The following is an 18,688-nucleotide window of genomic DNA, read 5'->3' as shown; positions in this document are numbered from 1 at the left end:
TCCATGTGTTTCCATGTAATGAAAGTTGAATTGAATGGTGTTCTTTTGACATCCATAAATCTCCCTTTGTAACATGTTAATACCAAATCAAGTGAACCATAAACTTTGATATGATTTCGAACGTTGAAAACTTGAACCATTAAATTAAATTATGATTATGAAACATTTCACTATTGTGCAGTTTCACTTCTTTCATATTGCTGCATCAATAGTATTTCAAAGTGTGAGCATTTTAGCTTTAATACAGTCTAAATTTTTTGCAAACAACTTCAGGTACATTGATAACTGAAACTGCAAAATAGGCAAAAAATATACAGACTGTCATAAACTGATAATCCAAAGAAAAGAGTCCTTGTCTGTCTTATTCTTAATCAATTTAATTGGTTAACCATTACTACCATTAGCCAACAGAACTGCAGCTCAAGCAAACCTGATTGAAGCACTAGCAAGACTTACTGTATCACACAGAGTACGGAGTATAACAAGTATGAAGAGAGTATTGGAAAGCTGATTGCATAATGAAATAATAACAGCAACAAGGACACTAACAGCCTGTATGAATATAGACTTCATTGAAAGTAGATCCATTACTTCTCATCAACTATCTCTAGTATTTAATAGTACTAAATATCAAATTATGAGATAAATAGTTCTTTAATTCAAAACCATATTGCAAGTTTAGTATGTTGTACCACACACACACTGTAGCAACAACCCATTGATGACATTATATCTGCATGTATCTTGAACAAGTTGATAGCGTTCTCCCAGACCTTTTATTAGCAAATCCAGGGAATGTGGTGAGAAGTCAAACAAAGGGAGGAATTGTGTAAGTTTATAGTGAGAGAAGGACAGGAATGAATATGCAGAAATGATTGAAGTTATATCAAGTCACTCAACTATCCATACCTCTAATAGCAGATATCATTAGGAAATGTTCATAGTTATATCAAGTCACCCAACTATCCATACCTCTAATAGCAGATATCATTAGGAAATGTTCATAGTTACTGTATATCAAGTAACCCAACTATCCATACCTCTAATAGCAGATATTAATAGGAAAACGTGCGTACAGTAGCTTCGTACAGTATATCAGGTCACCCAACTATCCATACCTTTAATAGCAGATATTAACAGGAAAACGTGCGTAGCTATATCAAGCCACCCAACTATCCATACCTAATAGCAGATATCATTAGGAAATGTTCATAGTTATATCAAGTCACCCAACCAGCCATACCTCTAATAGTAGATATTAATAGGAAAATGTGCATAATTGTAACAATATACATGAAGGTAAAACAGAAAGTTTTGTTGAGAGGTATTCATTTTCTCTCCCATCCTCATCCCCAAAAGGAATAAGCAAACAGATATGAAGCATAATTAAATTGATTTTCAGATTCTGTAAATGACTTGTTCTGGTATTTTCTTCATTGAGCTATGATTTATGTCACCCTCTGTTGGTCATTAAGGAACAGAGAACTTTTTTTTTTTTTTTTTTGGCTACACAATTTTCAACACTTTTTGTTACATTCTTCAACAAGTTATGACAGGGGCATGAAATTTCACAATAGAAGTTTATATTTATCCACTTCTATGGATAAGAGGCCTAATGTAACACTCCATGGCACATTGATAATTCATGGACATATGAAATATTCATTTTCTGCATCATTCATAATTTTGAAGTTTTCATCTAAAGTTGTTTATCCATCCTTTTGACAGAATCATCGCGGCCAAATCTAAGCATTATGATCTGGTCATGATGGGTTTGCCAGATGAAGTCTCCATTCAGAGAGAGATGAGGAGACGTCAACATCACCTGCGTTTATTCCAGAAACAAATTCAAGATTGCTTCCTAGAACTCATGGCTACAATATTCAGGGATTTGCAAGATTATTACAGTTTTGAGCAAAAACGACTAAAGAAGGAAGAATTCCTTGCCAGCCGGTTGAATGAGGAGAGGGATTTCTATGCTGAGGTAAAAAATGAATGTGTCAAACAACATTCATGTTAGAATTAAACTGCAGGGTGAACCATGAGAGGGATTTCTATGCTGAGGTAAAAAATGAATGTGTCAAACAACATTCATGTTAGAATTAAACTGCAGGGTGAACCATGAGAGGGGTTTCTATGATGAGGTAAAAACAAGGATGCATCAAGCAGCATTAACCTCAGAATGGAAGAGCTTGGCAAATGTGAAAATAGTTATAGATGCAGCTAATGCTAACATAATTTAATTGTTTAACTGTTTCTGTTAAATTTCCCTGTTGTTTTATAGCATATATGTTGTTGCATTTTGTAAACATGTTACAACATGTCTTCAAGACTACTAGCAGCGTTTAGCTATATACCCTGTAATAATTGTCTTCAGTGGATGGACAGATCTCAATGTCCACAAGGTGAGGGTTGTTGTCCTTAGTTGTTAGCAACTAATTGTCTACAATGTCAACAGGGAACAGCTGATTGCCCTTAGTGGTCTACATGTGACAACTAGTCTCTGTCTACAAGGGACAGTGTCTTGTCATTAATTGTCTGTAGGGGACACCTAGTTACATTACTGTCTATGTACAGGAGACATCTAGTAATCATTCTTCTCTGTCTACAAGGGACAGTGTCTTGTCATTAATTGTCTGTAGAGGACACCTAGTTACATTACTGTCTATGTACAGGAGACATCTAGTAAACATTCTTCTCTGTCTACAAGGGACAGTGTCTTGTCATTAAGTGTCTGTAGGGGACACCTAGTTACATTACTGTCTATGTACAGGAGACATCTAGTAATCATTCTTCTGTCTACAAGGGACAGTGTCTTGTCATTAATTGTCTGTAGGGGACACCTAGTTACATTACTGTCTATGTACAGGAGACATCTAGTAAACATTCTTCTCTGTCTACAAGGAACAGTGTCTTGTCATTAATTGTCTGTAGAGGACACCTAGTTACATTACTGTCTATGTACAGGAGACATCTAGTTAACATTCTTCTCTGTCTACAAGGGACAGTGTCTTGTCAGTAATTGTCTGTAGGGGACATCTAGTTACATTACTGTCTATGTACAGGAGACATCTAGTAATTATTCTTCTCTGTCTACAAGGGACAGTGTCTTGTCATTAAGTGTCTGTAGGGGACACCTAGTTACATTACTGTCTATGTACAGGAGACATCTAGTAAACATTCTTCTCTGTCTACAAGGGACAGTGTCTTGTCATTAAGTGTCTGTAGGGGACACCTAGTTACATTACTGTCTATGTACAGGAGACATCTAGTAATCATTCTTCTCTGTCTACAAGGGACAGTGTCTTGTCATTAATTGTCTGTAGGGGACACCTAGTTACATTACTGTCTATGCACAGGAGACATCTAGTAAACATTCTTCTCTGTCTACAAGGGACAGTGTCTTGTCATTAAGTGTCTGTAGGGGACACCTAGTTACATTACTGTCTATGCACATGTGACAACTAGTAAACTTTCTCCTCTGTCTACAAGGGACAGTGTCTTGTCATTAAGTGTCTGTAGGGGACACCTAATTACATTACTGTCTATGTTCATGTGACAACTAGTAAACTTTCTCTGTCTACAAGGGACAGTGTCTTGTCATTAATTGTCTGTAGGGGACACCTAGTTACATTACTGTCTATGTACAGGAGACATCTAGTAATCATTCTTCTCTGTCTACAAGGGACAGTGTCTTGTCATTAATTGTCTGTAGGGGACACCTAGTTACATTACTGTCTATGTACAGGAGACATCTAGTAAACATTCTTCTCTGTCTACAAGGGACAGTGTCTTGTCATTAATTGTCTGTAGGGGACACCTAATTACATTACTGTCTATCTACAGGAGACATCTAGTAAACATTCTTCTCTGTCTACAAGGGACAGTGTCTTGTCATTAATTGTCTGTAGGGGACACCTAGTTACATTACTGTCTATGTACAGGAGACATCTAGTAAACATTCTTCTCTGTCTACAAGGGACAGTGTCTTGTCATTAATTGTCTGTAGGGGACACCTAGTTACATTACTGTCTATGTACAGGAGACATCTAGTAAACATTCTTCTCTGTCTACAAGGGACAGTGTCTTGTCATTAATTGTCTGTAGGGGACACCTAATTACATTACTGTCTATCTACAGGAGACATCTAGTAAACATTCTTCTCTGTCTACAAGGGACAGTGTCTTGTCATTAATTGTCTGTAGGGGACACCTAATTACATTACTGTCTATCTACAGGAGACATCTAGTAAACATTCTTCTCTGTCTACAAGGGACAGTGTCTTGTCATTAATTGTCTGTAGGGGACACCTAGTTACATTACTGTCTATGTACAGGAGACATCTAGTAAACATTCTTCTCTGTCTACAAGGGACAGTGTCTTGTCATTAATTGTCTGTAGGGGACACCTAATTACATTACTGTCTATGTACAGGAGACATCTAGTAAACATTCTTCTCTGTCTACAAGGGACAGTGTCTTGTCATTAAGTGTCTGTAGGGGACACCTAGTTACATTACTGTCTATGTACAGGAGACATCTAGTAAACATTCTTCTCTGTCTACAAGGGACAGTGTCTTGTCATTAATTGTCTGTAGAGGACACCTAGTTACATTACTGTCTATGTACAGGAGACATCTAGTAAACATTCTTCTCTGTCTACAAGGGACAGTGTCTTGTCATTAAGTGTCTGTAGGGGACACCTAATTACATTACTGTCTATCTACAGGAGACATCTAGTAAACATTCTTCTCTGTCTACAAGGGACAGTGTCTTGTCATTAAGTGTCTGTAGGGGACACGTAATTACATTACTGTCTATGTACAGGAGACATCTAGTAAACATTCTTCTCTGTCTACAAGGGACAGTGTCTTGTCATTAAGTGTCTGTAGGGGACACCTAATTACATTACTGTCTATGTACAGGAGACATCTAGTAATCATTCTTCTCTGTCTACAAGGGACAGTGTCTTGTCATTATTTGTCTGTAGGGGACACCTAGTTACATTACTGTCTATGTACAGGAGACATCTAGTAAACATTCTTCTCTGTCTACAAGGGACAGTGTCTTGTCAGTAATTGTCTGTAGGGGACACCTAATTACATTACTGTCTATGTACAGGAGACATCTAGTAAACATTCTTCTCTGTCTACAAGGGACAGTGTCTTGTCATTAATTGTCTGTAGGGGACACCTAGTTACATTACTGTCTATCTACAGGAGACATCTAGTAAACATTCTTCTCTGTCTACAAGGGACAGTGTCTTGTCATTAATTGTCTGTAGAGGACACCTAGTTACATTACTGTCTATGTACAGGAGACATCTAGTAATCATTCTTCTCTGTCTACAAGGGACAGTGTCTTGTCATTAATTGTCTGTAGAGGACACCTAGTTACATTACTGTCTATGTACAGGAGACATCTAGTAATCATTCTTCTCTGTCTACAAGGGACAGTGTCTTGTCGTTAATTGTCTGTAGGGGACACCTAGTTACATTACTGTCTATGTACAGGAGACATCTAGTAAACATTCTTCTCTGTCTACAAGGGACAGTGTCTTGTCATTAATTGTCTGTAGGGGACACCTAGTTACATTACTGTCTATGTACAGGAGACATCTAGTAAACATTCTTCTCTGTCTACAAGGGACAGTGTCTTGTCATTAAGTGTCTGTAGGGGACACGTAATTACATTACTGTCTATGTACAGGAGACATCTAGTAAACATTCTTCTCTGTCTACAAGGGACAGTGTCTTGTCATTAATTGTCTGTAGGGGACACCTAGTTACATTACTGTCTATGTACAGGAGACATCTAGTAAACATTCTTCTCTGTCTACAAGGGACAGTGTCTTGTCATTAAGTGTCTGTAGGGGACACGTAATTACATTACTGTCTATGTACAGGAGACATCTAGTAAACATTCTTCTCTGTCTACAAGGGACAGTGTCTTGTCATTAAGTGTCTGTAGGGGACACGTAATTACATTACTGTCTATGTACAGGAGACATCTAGTAATCATTCTTCTCTGTCTACAAGGGACAGTGTCTTGTCATTAATTGTCTGTAGGGGATACCTAGTTACATTACTGTCTATGTACAGGAGACATCTAGTAAACATTCTTCTCTGTCTACAAGGGACAGTGTCTTGTCATTAAGTGTCTGTAGGGGACACGTAATTACATTACTGTCTATGTACAGGAGACATCTAGTAAACATTCTTCTCTGTCTACAAGGGACAGTGTCTTGTCATTAATTGTCTGTAGGGGACACGTAATTACATTACTGTCTATGTACAGGAGACATCTAGTAAACATTCTTCTCTGTCTACAAGGGACAGTGTCTTGTCATTAAGTGTCTGTAGGGGACACCTAGTTACATTACTGTCTATGTACAGGAGACATCTAGTAAACATTCTTCTCTGTCTACAAGGGACAGTGTCTTGTCATTAAGTGTCTGTAGGGGACACGTAATTACATTACTGTCTATGTACAGGAGACATCTAGTAAACATTCTTCTCTGTCTACAAGGGACAGTGTCTTGTCATTAAGTGTCTGTAGGGGACACCTAGTTACATTACTGTCTATGTACAGGAGACATCTAGTAAACATTCTTCTCTGTCTACAAGGGACAGTGTCTTGTCATTAAGTGTCTGTAGGGGACACCTAGTTACATTACTGTCTATGTACAGGAGACATCTAGTAAACATTCTTCTCTGTCTACAAGGGACAGTGTCTTGTCATTAAGTGTCTGTAGGGGACACGTAATTACATTACTGTCTATGTACAGGAGACATCTAGTAAACATTCTTCTCTGTCTACAAGGGACAGTGTCTTGTCATTAAGTGTCTGTAGGGGATACCTAGTTACATTACTGTCTATGTACAGGAGACATCTAGTAATCATTCTTCTCTGTCTACAAGGGACAGTGTCTTGTCATTAATTGTCTGTAGAGGACACCTAGTTACATTACTGTCTATGTACATGAGACATCTAGTAAACATTCTTCTCTGTCTACAAGGGACAGTGTCTTGTCATTAATTGTCTGTAGGGGACACGTAATTACATTACTGTCTATGTACAGGAGACATCTAGTAATCATTCTTCTCTGTCTACAAGGGACAGTGTCTTGTCATTAATTGTCTGTAGAGGACACCTAGTTACATTACTGTCTATGTACATGAGACATCTAGTAAACATTCTTCTCTGTCTACAAGGGACAGTGTCTTGTCATTAATTGTCTGTAGGGGATACCTAGTTACATTACTGTCTATGTACAGGAGACATCTAGTAAACATTCTTGTCTGTCTACAAGGGACAGTGTCTTGTCATTAAGTGTCTGTAGGGGACACGTAATTACATTACTGTCTATGTACAGGAGACATCTAGTAAACATTCTTCTCTGTCTACAAGGGACAGTGTCTTGTCATTAATTGTCTGTAGGGGATACCTAGTTACATTACTGTCTATGTACAGGAGACATCTAGTAAACATTCTTGTCTGTCTACAAGGGACAGTGTCTTGTCATTAAGTGTCTGTAGGGGACACGTAATTACATTACTGTCTATGTACAGGAGACATCTAGTAAACATTCTTCTCTGTCTACAAGGGACAGTGTCTTGTCATTAAGTGTCTGTAGGGGACACCTAGTTACATTACTGTCTATGTACAGGAGACATCTAGTAATCATTCTTCTCTGTCTACAAGGGACAGTGTCTTGTCGTTAATTGTCTGTAGGGGACACCTAGTTACATTACTGTCTATGTACAGGAGACATCTAGTAAACATTCTTCTCTGTCTACAAGGGACAGTGTCTTGTCATTAATTGTCTGTAGGGGACACCTAGTTACATTACTGTCTATGTACAGGAGACATCTAGTAAACATTCTTCTCTGTCTACAAGGGACAGTGTCTTGTCATTAAGTGTCTGTAGGGGACACGTAATTACATTACTGTCTATGTACAGGAGACATCTAGTAAACATTCTTCTCTGTCTACAAGGGACAGTGTCTTGTCATTAATTGTCTGTAGGGGACACCTAGTTACATTACTGTCTATGTACAGGAGACATCTAGTAAACATTCTTCTCTGTCTACAAGGGACAGTGTCTTGTCATTAAGTGTCTGTAGGGGACACGTAATTACATTACTGTCTATGTACAGGAGACATCTAGTAAACATTCTTCTCTGTCTACAAGGGACAGTGTCTTGTCATTAAGTGTCTGTAGGGGACACGTAATTACATTACTGTCTATGTACAGGAGACATCTAGTAATCATTCTTCTCTGTCTACAAGGGACAGTGTCTTGTCATTAATTGTCTGTAGGGGATACCTAGTTACATTACTGTCTATGTACAGGAGACATCTAGTAAACATTCTTCTCTGTCTACAAGGGACAGTGTCTTGTCATTAAGTGTCTGTAGGGGACACGTAATTACATTACTGTCTATGTACAGGAGACATCTAGTAAACATTCTTCTCTGTCTACAAGGGACAGTGTCTTGTCATTAATTGTCTGTAGGGGACACGTAATTACATTACTGTCTATGTACAGGAGACATCTAGTAAACATTCTTCTCTGTCTACAAGGGACAGTGTCTTGTCATTAAGTGTCTGTAGGGGACACCTAGTTACATTACTGTCTATGTACAGGAGACATCTAGTAAACATTCTTCTCTGTCTACAAGGGACAGTGTCTTGTCATTAAGTGTCTGTAGGGGACACGTAATTACATTACTGTCTATGTACAGGAGACATCTAGTAAACATTCTTCTCTGTCTACAAGGGACAGTGTCTTGTCATTAAGTGTCTGTAGGGGACACCTAGTTACATTACTGTCTATGTACAGGAGACATCTAGTAAACATTCTTCTCTGTCTACAAGGGACAGTGTCTTGTCATTAAGTGTCTGTAGGGGACACCTAGTTACATTACTGTCTATGTACAGGAGACATCTAGTAAACATTCTTCTCTGTCTACAAGGGACAGTGTCTTGTCATTAAGTGTCTGTAGGGGACACGTAATTACATTACTGTCTATGTACAGGAGACATCTAGTAAACATTCTTCTCTGTCTACAAGGGACAGTGTCTTGTCATTAAGTGTCTGTAGGGGATACCTAGTTACATTACTGTCTATGTACAGGAGACATCTAGTAATCATTCTTCTCTGTCTACAAGGGACAGTGTCTTGTCATTAATTGTCTGTAGAGGACACCTAGTTACATTACTGTCTATGTACATGAGACATCTAGTAAACATTCTTCTCTGTCTACAAGGGACAGTGTCTTGTCATTAATTGTCTGTAGGGGACACGTAATTACATTACTGTCTATGTACAGGAGACATCTAGTAATCATTCTTCTCTGTCTACAAGGGACAGTGTCTTGTCATTAATTGTCTGTAGAGGACACCTAGTTACATTACTGTCTATGTACATGAGACATCTAGTAAACATTCTTCTCTGTCTACAAGGGACAGTGTCTTGTCATTAATTGTCTGTAGGGGATACCTAGTTACATTACTGTCTATGTACAGGAGACATCTAGTAAACATTCTTGTCTGTCTACAAGGGACAGTGTCTTGTCATTAAGTGTCTGTAGGGGACACCTAATTACATTACTGTCTATGTACAGGAGACATCTAGTAAACATTCTTCTCTGTCTACAAGGGACAGTGTCTTGTCATTAATTGTCTGTAGGGGATACCTAGTTACATTACTGTCTATGTACAGGAGACATCTAGTAAACATTCTTGTCTGTCTACAAGGGACAGTGTCTTGTCATTAAGTGTCTGTAGGGGACACGTAATTACATTACTGTCTATGTACAGGAGACATCTAGTAAACATTCTTCTCTGTCTACAAGGGACAGTGTCTTGTCATTAAGTGTCTGTAGGGGACACCTAGTTACATTACTGTCTATGTACAGGAGACATCTAGTTGCCCTTGGCAGTCTACAGGGATAGCCACAGCCAACCTCAGAACCATAGATGATGTGGTTAGCAGATTAGTTGACAGTACCTGTGTTAGGCTGTTCTGTAGGATCCATCTTTGTTTAAAGATTTGTTGGTAAATCTCTGAAGGTATAACGAGAGAATTGAACCATGGAAGTGCATGCCAAAATGCTAACCAAAATGGTCAAACTCCTATTCGATTGGAAAGATGAATAAGTTGTTTACCTCTGAACTGTAGTATGTTACATGAGACAAACCTTTATAGCGTCTTAATCACTCCCTGACTATATACTACTGCCAATTGAGTTATATAATATATATAATGTGTCTAGAGTAGACCTATATTAGTGATGATGATAATTGAAATAACAAATGATAATGTTAATAGTGGGAGTAGTCTTAATGCCATTCTGTCTATTTGTATACGTAGATGTTCAAGTTAGACATCTTTAAGCCATTCCTGGAAGATCGTCTGAACAAGAAGAATGACTACTATACTCAGGTTGAGAAGAGAATACGACCAATCCTGCAAGGTTCTATAACCGCTCCGGCTGACCAGGGAAGGTAATATGCTAGAATATGTAATATAACAATGGGTGATATGTCCAGACTGACCAGGGAAGGTAATATGCTATAATATGTAATATAACAATGGGTGATATGTCCAGACTGACCATAAGGTAATATGCTAGAATATGTAATATAAAAATGGGTGATATGTCCAGACTGACCAGGGAAGGTAATATGCTTTAATATGTAATATAACAATGGTTGATATGTTCAGACTGACCAGGGAAGGTAATATGCTATAATATGTAATAAAACAATGGGTGATATGTCCAGACTGACCAAGGAAGGTAATATGTTAGAATATGTATTATAACAATGGTTGATATGTCCAGACTGACCAGGGAAGGTAATATGCTATAATATGTAATAAAACAATGGGTGATTTGTCCAGACTGACCAGGTAGTATGCTATAATATGTAAAATAACAATGGGTGATATGTCCAGACTGACCAGGGAAGGTAATATGCTTTAATATGTAATATAACAATGGGTGATTTGTCCAGACTGACCAGGTAGTATGCTATAATATGTAAAATAACAATGGGTGATATGTCCAGACTGACCAGGGAAGGTAATATGCTTTAATATGTAATATAACAATGGGTGATATGTCCAGACTGACCAGGGAAGGTAATATGCTATAATATGTAATAAAACAATGGGTGATTTGGTGTTTGCCTTATCTCCCAAAATCCTAATCAGCTGATAGATATCCATGTAGTTCACAACAATAAGACCTATGTCAAAATGAAACATCTAGAAAGGTATTGTGGGACTAGAACAAGCATTGAGAATTTGGCAACCAACATACTGGAATTGTTGTATCAAGCACCAATGTACTGACAGGTTATAGAGTGCAACAATTGTACTAGGAGGGTTGTATCATGTAACCACTAACCAGTGTTCTGAAAGGTGTAACCAGTGTAGGGGTTGGGTTCTGTGTTGCAACTATTGTAACCAGGGTACTCCAAGGGTTGTACCATATGTAATCGATTGGGCTAGTGGTTATTCTTAGCCAGCAGTGTAGGGTTTTACCATGTAATTGATTGAGCTAGTGGCTACTCTCTGTCAGCAGTGTAGGCTTGTATCATGAATGCACCCATATTTCTGGCACTGTGTACAAACTTCTAATTTATTCTCTAAAGATAATGGAAGATCAAATGAGACAACTTTGAGCCAAGTTTGACAGAGAGCTGGAAACTTAATTTTACAAACAATCAATTATTTAATTAATACTACAGTATTATGTGGTCATCTTAGTCCATTTGTTTCAATACAGAGCTTCATCATCATTACAGTAATTGTTCTTTATGAATATTCATGGTGAAACATAAATATTCATAAAAGAATCATTGTTTTAGGTATTTATTGCCTCTAGGACCATTGTGTATATCAGCATTTTATAGTGTATTAAATATGGGCACAGTATTTAAGCATTGTAGTAAAATAACAGTTTTTGTTGAGAGAAACGTTCTATTTGTGTTTATTTCCCTGACAGAAGCATCCAATAAGTTAGTATTGTTTGAAGTTACAGACCCCCCCCCCCCCCCGTCTTGGAATTAATTTGATCTTGTTCTTAGTCCATGTCTGTATTAATTAATCCTGTCTTTGTTATTTGATCAGATTACGTCGTTCCAGCATTAGCTGTACTCAAGGAAGCTCTAAACGACAGTCACAAATTGAGCACACAACTACATTTCAGCTACCTAACTTTATGGATTTTATGGATGGTGAGTTTATTAATATAGTTATGATGATATCAGTTTCATTCTCTTAATTATAAATATTGACTGCAGTTGTCCTACTTTATAATGACTGCAGTTGTTCTACTGTACTGTATAATCAGCATATATGCTTTCTGACAATAGGATGGTGCCAAAGTCATGTACAATGACATCCCTTGTACAGGAGATTAGAATAATGTTTTCTTGAATGACAGCATCAGCCTAAACCGAGAGTATGGCTACAAATGACATTAGTGTTGAAAAAGTCAGAGTTGTGCAAGACCTTGTGTCAGCACAAATGTGTGGTTTCTGGGTGTGGATGTAATGGTGTGGACTTTATGGTGTGGTTTCTGGGTTGTGGATGTGATTGTGTGGACTTTATGGTGTGGTTTCTGGGTGTGGATGTGATAGTGTGGACTTTATGGTGTGGTTTCTGGGTGTACATGTGATGGTGTGGACTTTATGGTGTGGTTTCTGGGTTGTGGATGTGATGGTGTGGACATGATGGTGTGGTTAAGAGGGTGTGGATGTGCTGGTGTGGTCATGATGGTGTGGTTAAGAGGATGTGGACTTGAGGAAGTGGTTTCTGGGTTGTGGATGTGATTGTGTGGATATGATGTTGTGGTTTCTGGGTGTGGATGTGTTGGTCTGGACATGATGATGTGGTTCATGGGTGTGTATGTGATGGTGTGGACAAGATGGCGTGGTTTCTGGGTGTGGTCATGGTAGTGTGGACATGATGGTGTGGATATGAGGGTGTGATCATGATGTGTGGTATCTGGGTGTAGATATGAGGGTGTAGACATGATGGTCTGGTTTCTGGGTGTTGATGTGAGGGTGTAGACATGATGATGTGGTTTTTGGGTGTGGATTTGAGAGTGTGGACATGATGGTGTGGTTTCTGGGTGTGGTCATGATGGTGTGGACATGATGGTGTGGATGTGAGGGTGTGGTCAGTCAGATATATCCCTGATTTAAATACTGAGAACGTTAACTTTCACTTCCTAATAAATTTAAATATGTAACTAATTATTTTTTATTATGATCTTTTTTTGTAGGACACTCCTACTTTCAGACTTGTATCCAGATGCTCAACGATGAAATAGAGGTAAACAACGATCTTCAGTCAAATCTTTCATGTTTTATAATTTTCTACCAAGTGACACCAGCAGCTCATTACATAACTTATTTTATAACTTATGTTCTTATTGCAAACAACCAGAGGATTCATTATTAGCTTCATTTAGTTGGTTTTACTGCTTTGGGTTTTTCTTGTGTATCAACATGTGTGTATGACTGCTTGTATTGGGATCACTTGGTGTTCTAATTAAATGTTGAATTACTGAAGCAATAAAGATGGCCAAAGGTCATCACCATCCCAATGAAAAAGAAATTCCCTTTTAAATGAAGTAGTTGTAGAATGCATGGTAACAGTATCCAACCATAAAATGAAACTATATCCTAAACAGCCATCATTCAGATTTGATGTAATGACAGTACTGAAAGACTATTAGTTAAAGTGAAGCTAGATTTGATGTTACTCTGTTACTAGGCAGGTGTTACTAGGCAGGTGTTGCTAGGCAGGTGTTGCTAGGCAGGTGTTACTAGGCAGGTCACTGAAAAGAATAATCATTTGAATGATCATTATAGATGTAGGCCTCAACCATTTCACAGCATGAAAACATTTAGTGTTTAGACCAATAGAACTTGCTGTTCCAAGCTTTACAATAGTTTATGATTTGGTTATTTGTATCAGAATCCTAAACATCAGGCAGGTAACTGCAAAAAAAACCCCCATTATTACATCATTTGAAATGATCAGATGATAGATGTAAGCCTAACTTGCTAATTGTGAGCCACACATACACTACACATCCCAGCATTATACAGGCTGAACACACTAGGCATCCCAGCACCATGCATGCAGGCTGAACACATTTAGAACAATTTTATTTGTTACATGACAAAAATGATTTATGTTATTGCAATGTGCATGACTAAATGTTGAATATGGCTTTTATAATTGGATGCTAAACATTTGCATACATTTTGTTATTACAGAAGTCTGGTTTGCCTAGTGTCCGGGCTTCATACTTGTATATGCGAGGTATGCTACATATAGCCTGCTACAAAACAGTTGATGGCCTAAATGACTTCCACAGGTTATTCTCGACAGATATGTCCATTTTACCGCTTGAGTAAGTTTTAAAGGGAACATTTAACCCTACTTCCAACTAAACCTAATACCAGAAAGAGCTATTAAAGTACTAATTAATTTAATGCTAAATTAAGGTCCTTTGCAGAAAGGGTATTGGTATACATGTCAAAGGTTATCTGTGTTTCCTCAAAGACAGATAGAAAGACCAAACATATGTTATGTCACCTATGGTCAAAATATTTTCTATTTCCCTGTGACTCATATGAAAGATTTGATCATTCATTAAAATGACTAAATAATCATGAAGTATTTTCCTCAGTTAGAGGATGTTGATATTATTTTAACATCAACATTTTAGGTTTATATCTACTTAAACATGCTGGTTAATTATTGCGAGTGTTATTTTTCTATTATGAACTGAATCAACCTGACTTTGTTATTTTGATTCTTTGCTAGACTCATTGCTGATCGCCTCGGGAAACTGACAGAAGATGAAATAAATCAATTGCAAGGCAGAGAATTACACAAACATCCTGACATTCAGAAGCTGATAGGGAAGCAGCCTAGGCTAAGACCTATACCCATATCACTAGAGGACTTGATACCAGAACCAAATGCTACTTTCAGTAAGTCAGGATTCTAGTCAGCTTAAACAACATATTGTTGTATTAAGAATCGTGAACCTAGCTTAAGACCCACAACCCATATTAGTAGCAGGTCAATTGAAATGCGATTGTTACTAAAGATGTTCAGAATGCATGGAATCGAACCTAGACTATGGACTTAATAATTTATTAGATCTTGGTCCGCAAGTTCTGACAAATGTAGATTAACTTGTCAACATCTGGAAAACTCTTGCAACCCACTTTGTGTTGCTCCCTATAGTTTGCGGACAGTTGTGCTGCAAATATATTGTTTCAAAAGATCGTTCTATCCTCAGTGGCAATGCTTGCAATCTGGATTAATTTCAGATTTCAAATACGTGGGATTTGTCATAAGATTATGCTTGTCACCTTTCTATAAATTGCAGCTCTAACAGAGTTTCCAATATTTCAAATACCTGGGTGTGTTATAATATGCTTGTCTCCCTTCTGTTTATTTTAGCTCTACCAGAGTTTACAACACGCATCCAACTCCATGAGATTGCTATTGATGTGGCTGTCATAGAAAGGCTCTTCAAAGCTCTCACTGCTGGCCAGACAGGTAAAATGTTAAAATAGAAGATCATCAAATGTAATCGTAGCAATTAAGATCAAATTTCTATAACCAGGATACTCAAGTTTGTGTTTTCAATGAATGGTTTACAGATATTTACGCAAAGAACAAAGATGCCTTTACATTCTCTCTCATGATATTATTATGTTAACACCAAGTCTTTATGTTAGAAAAAGAGTTAACACCAGGTAATTATCTTAGAAACGGAGTTACCACCAGGTTCTTATCTTAGAAAAGGAGTTTAACAAGAGGTAATTATCTTAGAAAATTGATCTTTACCCTTGGTTTACTCCAAATAAATTTCATGTTTTTATTTTCAGTTCTGGATGCTGTTACATTTCTGCATTTTCTTAATGCTTGGAAAGAGGCTGATGAGGAGGTCAAGTTAGTTCCCCTGTCCTTCTATGAGGATCACCTTGACAACACAGAGAGTGTATTGAAGCTGTCTTGCTTGATAAAGTCTGCCCATGGCACTGGTAGACTGGTAATGACTGATAAAAGGTGAGTAGTCAAGTAAGTTCCTCTGTCCTTCTATGAGGATCACCTTGACAACACAGAGAGTGTATTGAAGCTGTCTTGCTTAATAAAGTCTGCCCATGGCACTGGTAGACTGATAATGACTGATAAAAGGTGAGTAGTCAAGTTAGTTCCTCTGTCCTTCTATGAGGATCACCTTGACAACACAGAGAGTGTATTGAAGCTGTCTTGCTTAATAAAGTCTGCCCATGGCACTGGTAGACTGGTAATGACTGATAAAAGGTGAGTAGTCAGCCAAACTTAATGTCACAACAAGTGGATTAATAATGGGTCCATATAATAATAAATATTTACATTTTGCTTTGAAGAACTTCAATACCATCGGTAGTTTTTGACCACTAGCTTCAGATTACACTACCATTTAACAATGCTTTCTTTGTTTATATGCCACCCATATTCATAATGCTAATTTGTGGATATGAAATTTGTAGCATACTGTTTAGTTTTCATGACCAACTTAATTTACAAGCAATAGTATTGAAGTTGCAAAGCTGAATGGAACACAAGCAAAGATAAGTACTCATGTGTAGATGATCATATTTTTTGCTGTGGGTGGTCTTCAGTACTTATGACTCAGACAACAAATTAAAGTTTTGAATAAATATTTCAACAATTCTGTAAGAAAGAAAATCACTATCAGATTGATTTGAAACAGCTGATAGATTGTCCAGGACTGAAGGGGTACCAATTCAATCCAATACCATACCATAACAAGAGTTTTCTTAAATAGTGACTATTAAGATCTGGATCTCTTACATATTTAATATGCTTACAGTGGAAATTTGAAATGTGCTGGTGAAATATTTAGAATGCATATTTGGGAAACATTTAATATGCTTTAAGGGGACAAATTTTAGCATGCTTTAATGGGACATATTTAATATGCTTAAAGGTTACATATTTGATATGCATATGTGACACATAGTTAATATGCATATGTACGACATATTTAGTATGCAAATGTGGGACCGATTTTATATGCTTTAAAGGGACATATTTAATATGCTTAAGGTGACATAAATAATATGCTTACAGGGGATAGATTTGATATTAATATTGTGGTCATATTTGATATGCAAATGGGGACATTTTTCATATGTTTACATGGGACACTTGTGTGATTTGTTTGTGAGGGACATATTTAATTAAATGGAGACCTACGGGGACTTAATAATTTTTTTACAGGGGACTTATTAATATTCTTACGTGGCCTATAGCAAGGTATTACTTCAGTGTCCTCCTATCAAGGCCTTGTCCTCCTATGATGTGATATTTTGTATTCCATTCCTTTTCAGGGTTTTTTTCTTGACGGGTGGTAGAAATGAATACTGTGAGGTCATTCGAATCAACAACATTAAAAACATTGAGAAGTCTGATTATCTCTCTGTTCTCGGGACGGTGCCTTCCCTTAGAATCCTCAGTCATGGTATGATCCGAACTCTTAATAATCTCTAACATAATTCATTTTTCTATATAATGGTGCAGATAATAGGAAATGTTTAGTTTTCAAATTGTGTAGGGCAGTTTTTGAGGCCCTGAATTCTTGTCTCTTATAATATACAACGGTCTCTTTGTAAAATACTGCTTTTACTCTCTTTGTAAAATATACAACAGTCTCTATGTAAAATACTTTGTAAAATACTGCTCTGCATCTATGGACTTGTGTAGCTAACTGTCCATTCTGCATAACATTGTGATACAATAACTGCATGAATTATTCCCTTCAGAATAGTCAAGCTTGGCAGTGTGTCTTCATTATTCCTCATCTTTTAATTGTGTTTTATTTCTCAACAACAGATGAGAGTGTTCCTCCCTTTGAAGCCAACTTGAAATCCGAGAGGAACAGCTGGTTCACTTTATTGAAGGAACTTCGGTCCGGAAAAATGATTGCAATGGCTCAAAAAGATCCTCAGATAGTCCAGCAGGCAGCAAGAAATGTGTTGTTACTAGATGCAGTTATTAGAAGTGCTGAGAACATTGATGCCATGCACTCTAGGCAGCTAGATGGAGCTGCATTAGTAAGTTATCAACTTTAAGAACATTGATGCCATGCACTCTAGGCAGCTAGATAGAGCTGCATTAGTAAGTTATCAACTTTAAGAACATTGATGCCATGCACTCTAGGCAGCTAGATAGAGCTGCATTAGTAAGTTATCAACTTTAAGAACATTGATGCCATGCACTCTAGGCAGCTAGATAGAGCTGCATTAGTAAGTTATCAACTTTAAGAACATTTCAATCAATCAATCAATCATTGATTGATTGATCATTTCAATATCTTGTATAGATCTTCCTTATCTTGATGACATTACCACATGGACGTTCAAAAAAGCTTTCCTTTATTTATTTCAATTTATCAATGATTTCCTGTGGTGCAACGTTGTAATGCAACGGTGTGGTGCAACGGTGTGGTGTAACGTTGTTGTGCAACGGTGTGGTGTAGCAGTGGGTGTGTGCAATGGTGTGATGCAATGGTGTGATGCAACGGTGTGATGCAACGGTGTGGTGTAGCAGTGGGTGTGATGCAATGGTGTGA

The 18,688-nt window shown here is 37.5% G+C and overlaps 1 protein-coding gene across 1 annotated transcript in view; it reads left to right on the top strand.

Moving 5' to 3' along the window:
• LOC139985011 (DENN domain-containing protein 3-like) overlaps nucleotides 1-18,688 on the top strand; it is a 47,790-nt gene that overhangs the window by 11,953 nt on the left and 17,149 nt on the right. Inside the window, exons 9-18 of the mRNA XM_071999189.1 lie at nucleotides 1,729-1,984; nucleotides 10,378-10,511; nucleotides 12,142-12,248; nucleotides 13,301-13,350; nucleotides 14,304-14,440; nucleotides 14,857-15,026; nucleotides 15,505-15,603; nucleotides 15,936-16,116; nucleotides 17,448-17,578; nucleotides 17,950-18,170. Coding sequence (XP_071855290.1) covers nucleotides 1,729-1,984; nucleotides 10,378-10,511; nucleotides 12,142-12,248; nucleotides 13,301-13,350; nucleotides 14,304-14,440; nucleotides 14,857-15,026; nucleotides 15,505-15,603; nucleotides 15,936-16,116; nucleotides 17,448-17,578; nucleotides 17,950-18,170 — 1,486 coding nt within the window. The remainder of the gene's footprint in view (nucleotides 1-1,728; nucleotides 1,985-10,377; nucleotides 10,512-12,141; nucleotides 12,249-13,300; nucleotides 13,351-14,303; nucleotides 14,441-14,856; nucleotides 15,027-15,504; nucleotides 15,604-15,935; nucleotides 16,117-17,447; nucleotides 17,579-17,949; nucleotides 18,171-18,688) is intronic.

The sequence above is a fragment of the Apostichopus japonicus genome, chromosome 17 (assembly GCF_037975245.1).
Source record: "Apostichopus japonicus isolate 1M-3 chromosome 17, ASM3797524v1, whole genome shotgun sequence".
NCBI classification, from domain to species: domain Eukaryota; kingdom Metazoa; phylum Echinodermata; class Holothuroidea; order Aspidochirotida; family Stichopodidae; genus Apostichopus; species Apostichopus japonicus.
This window is presented reverse-complemented; position numbering and strand designations above follow the sequence as displayed.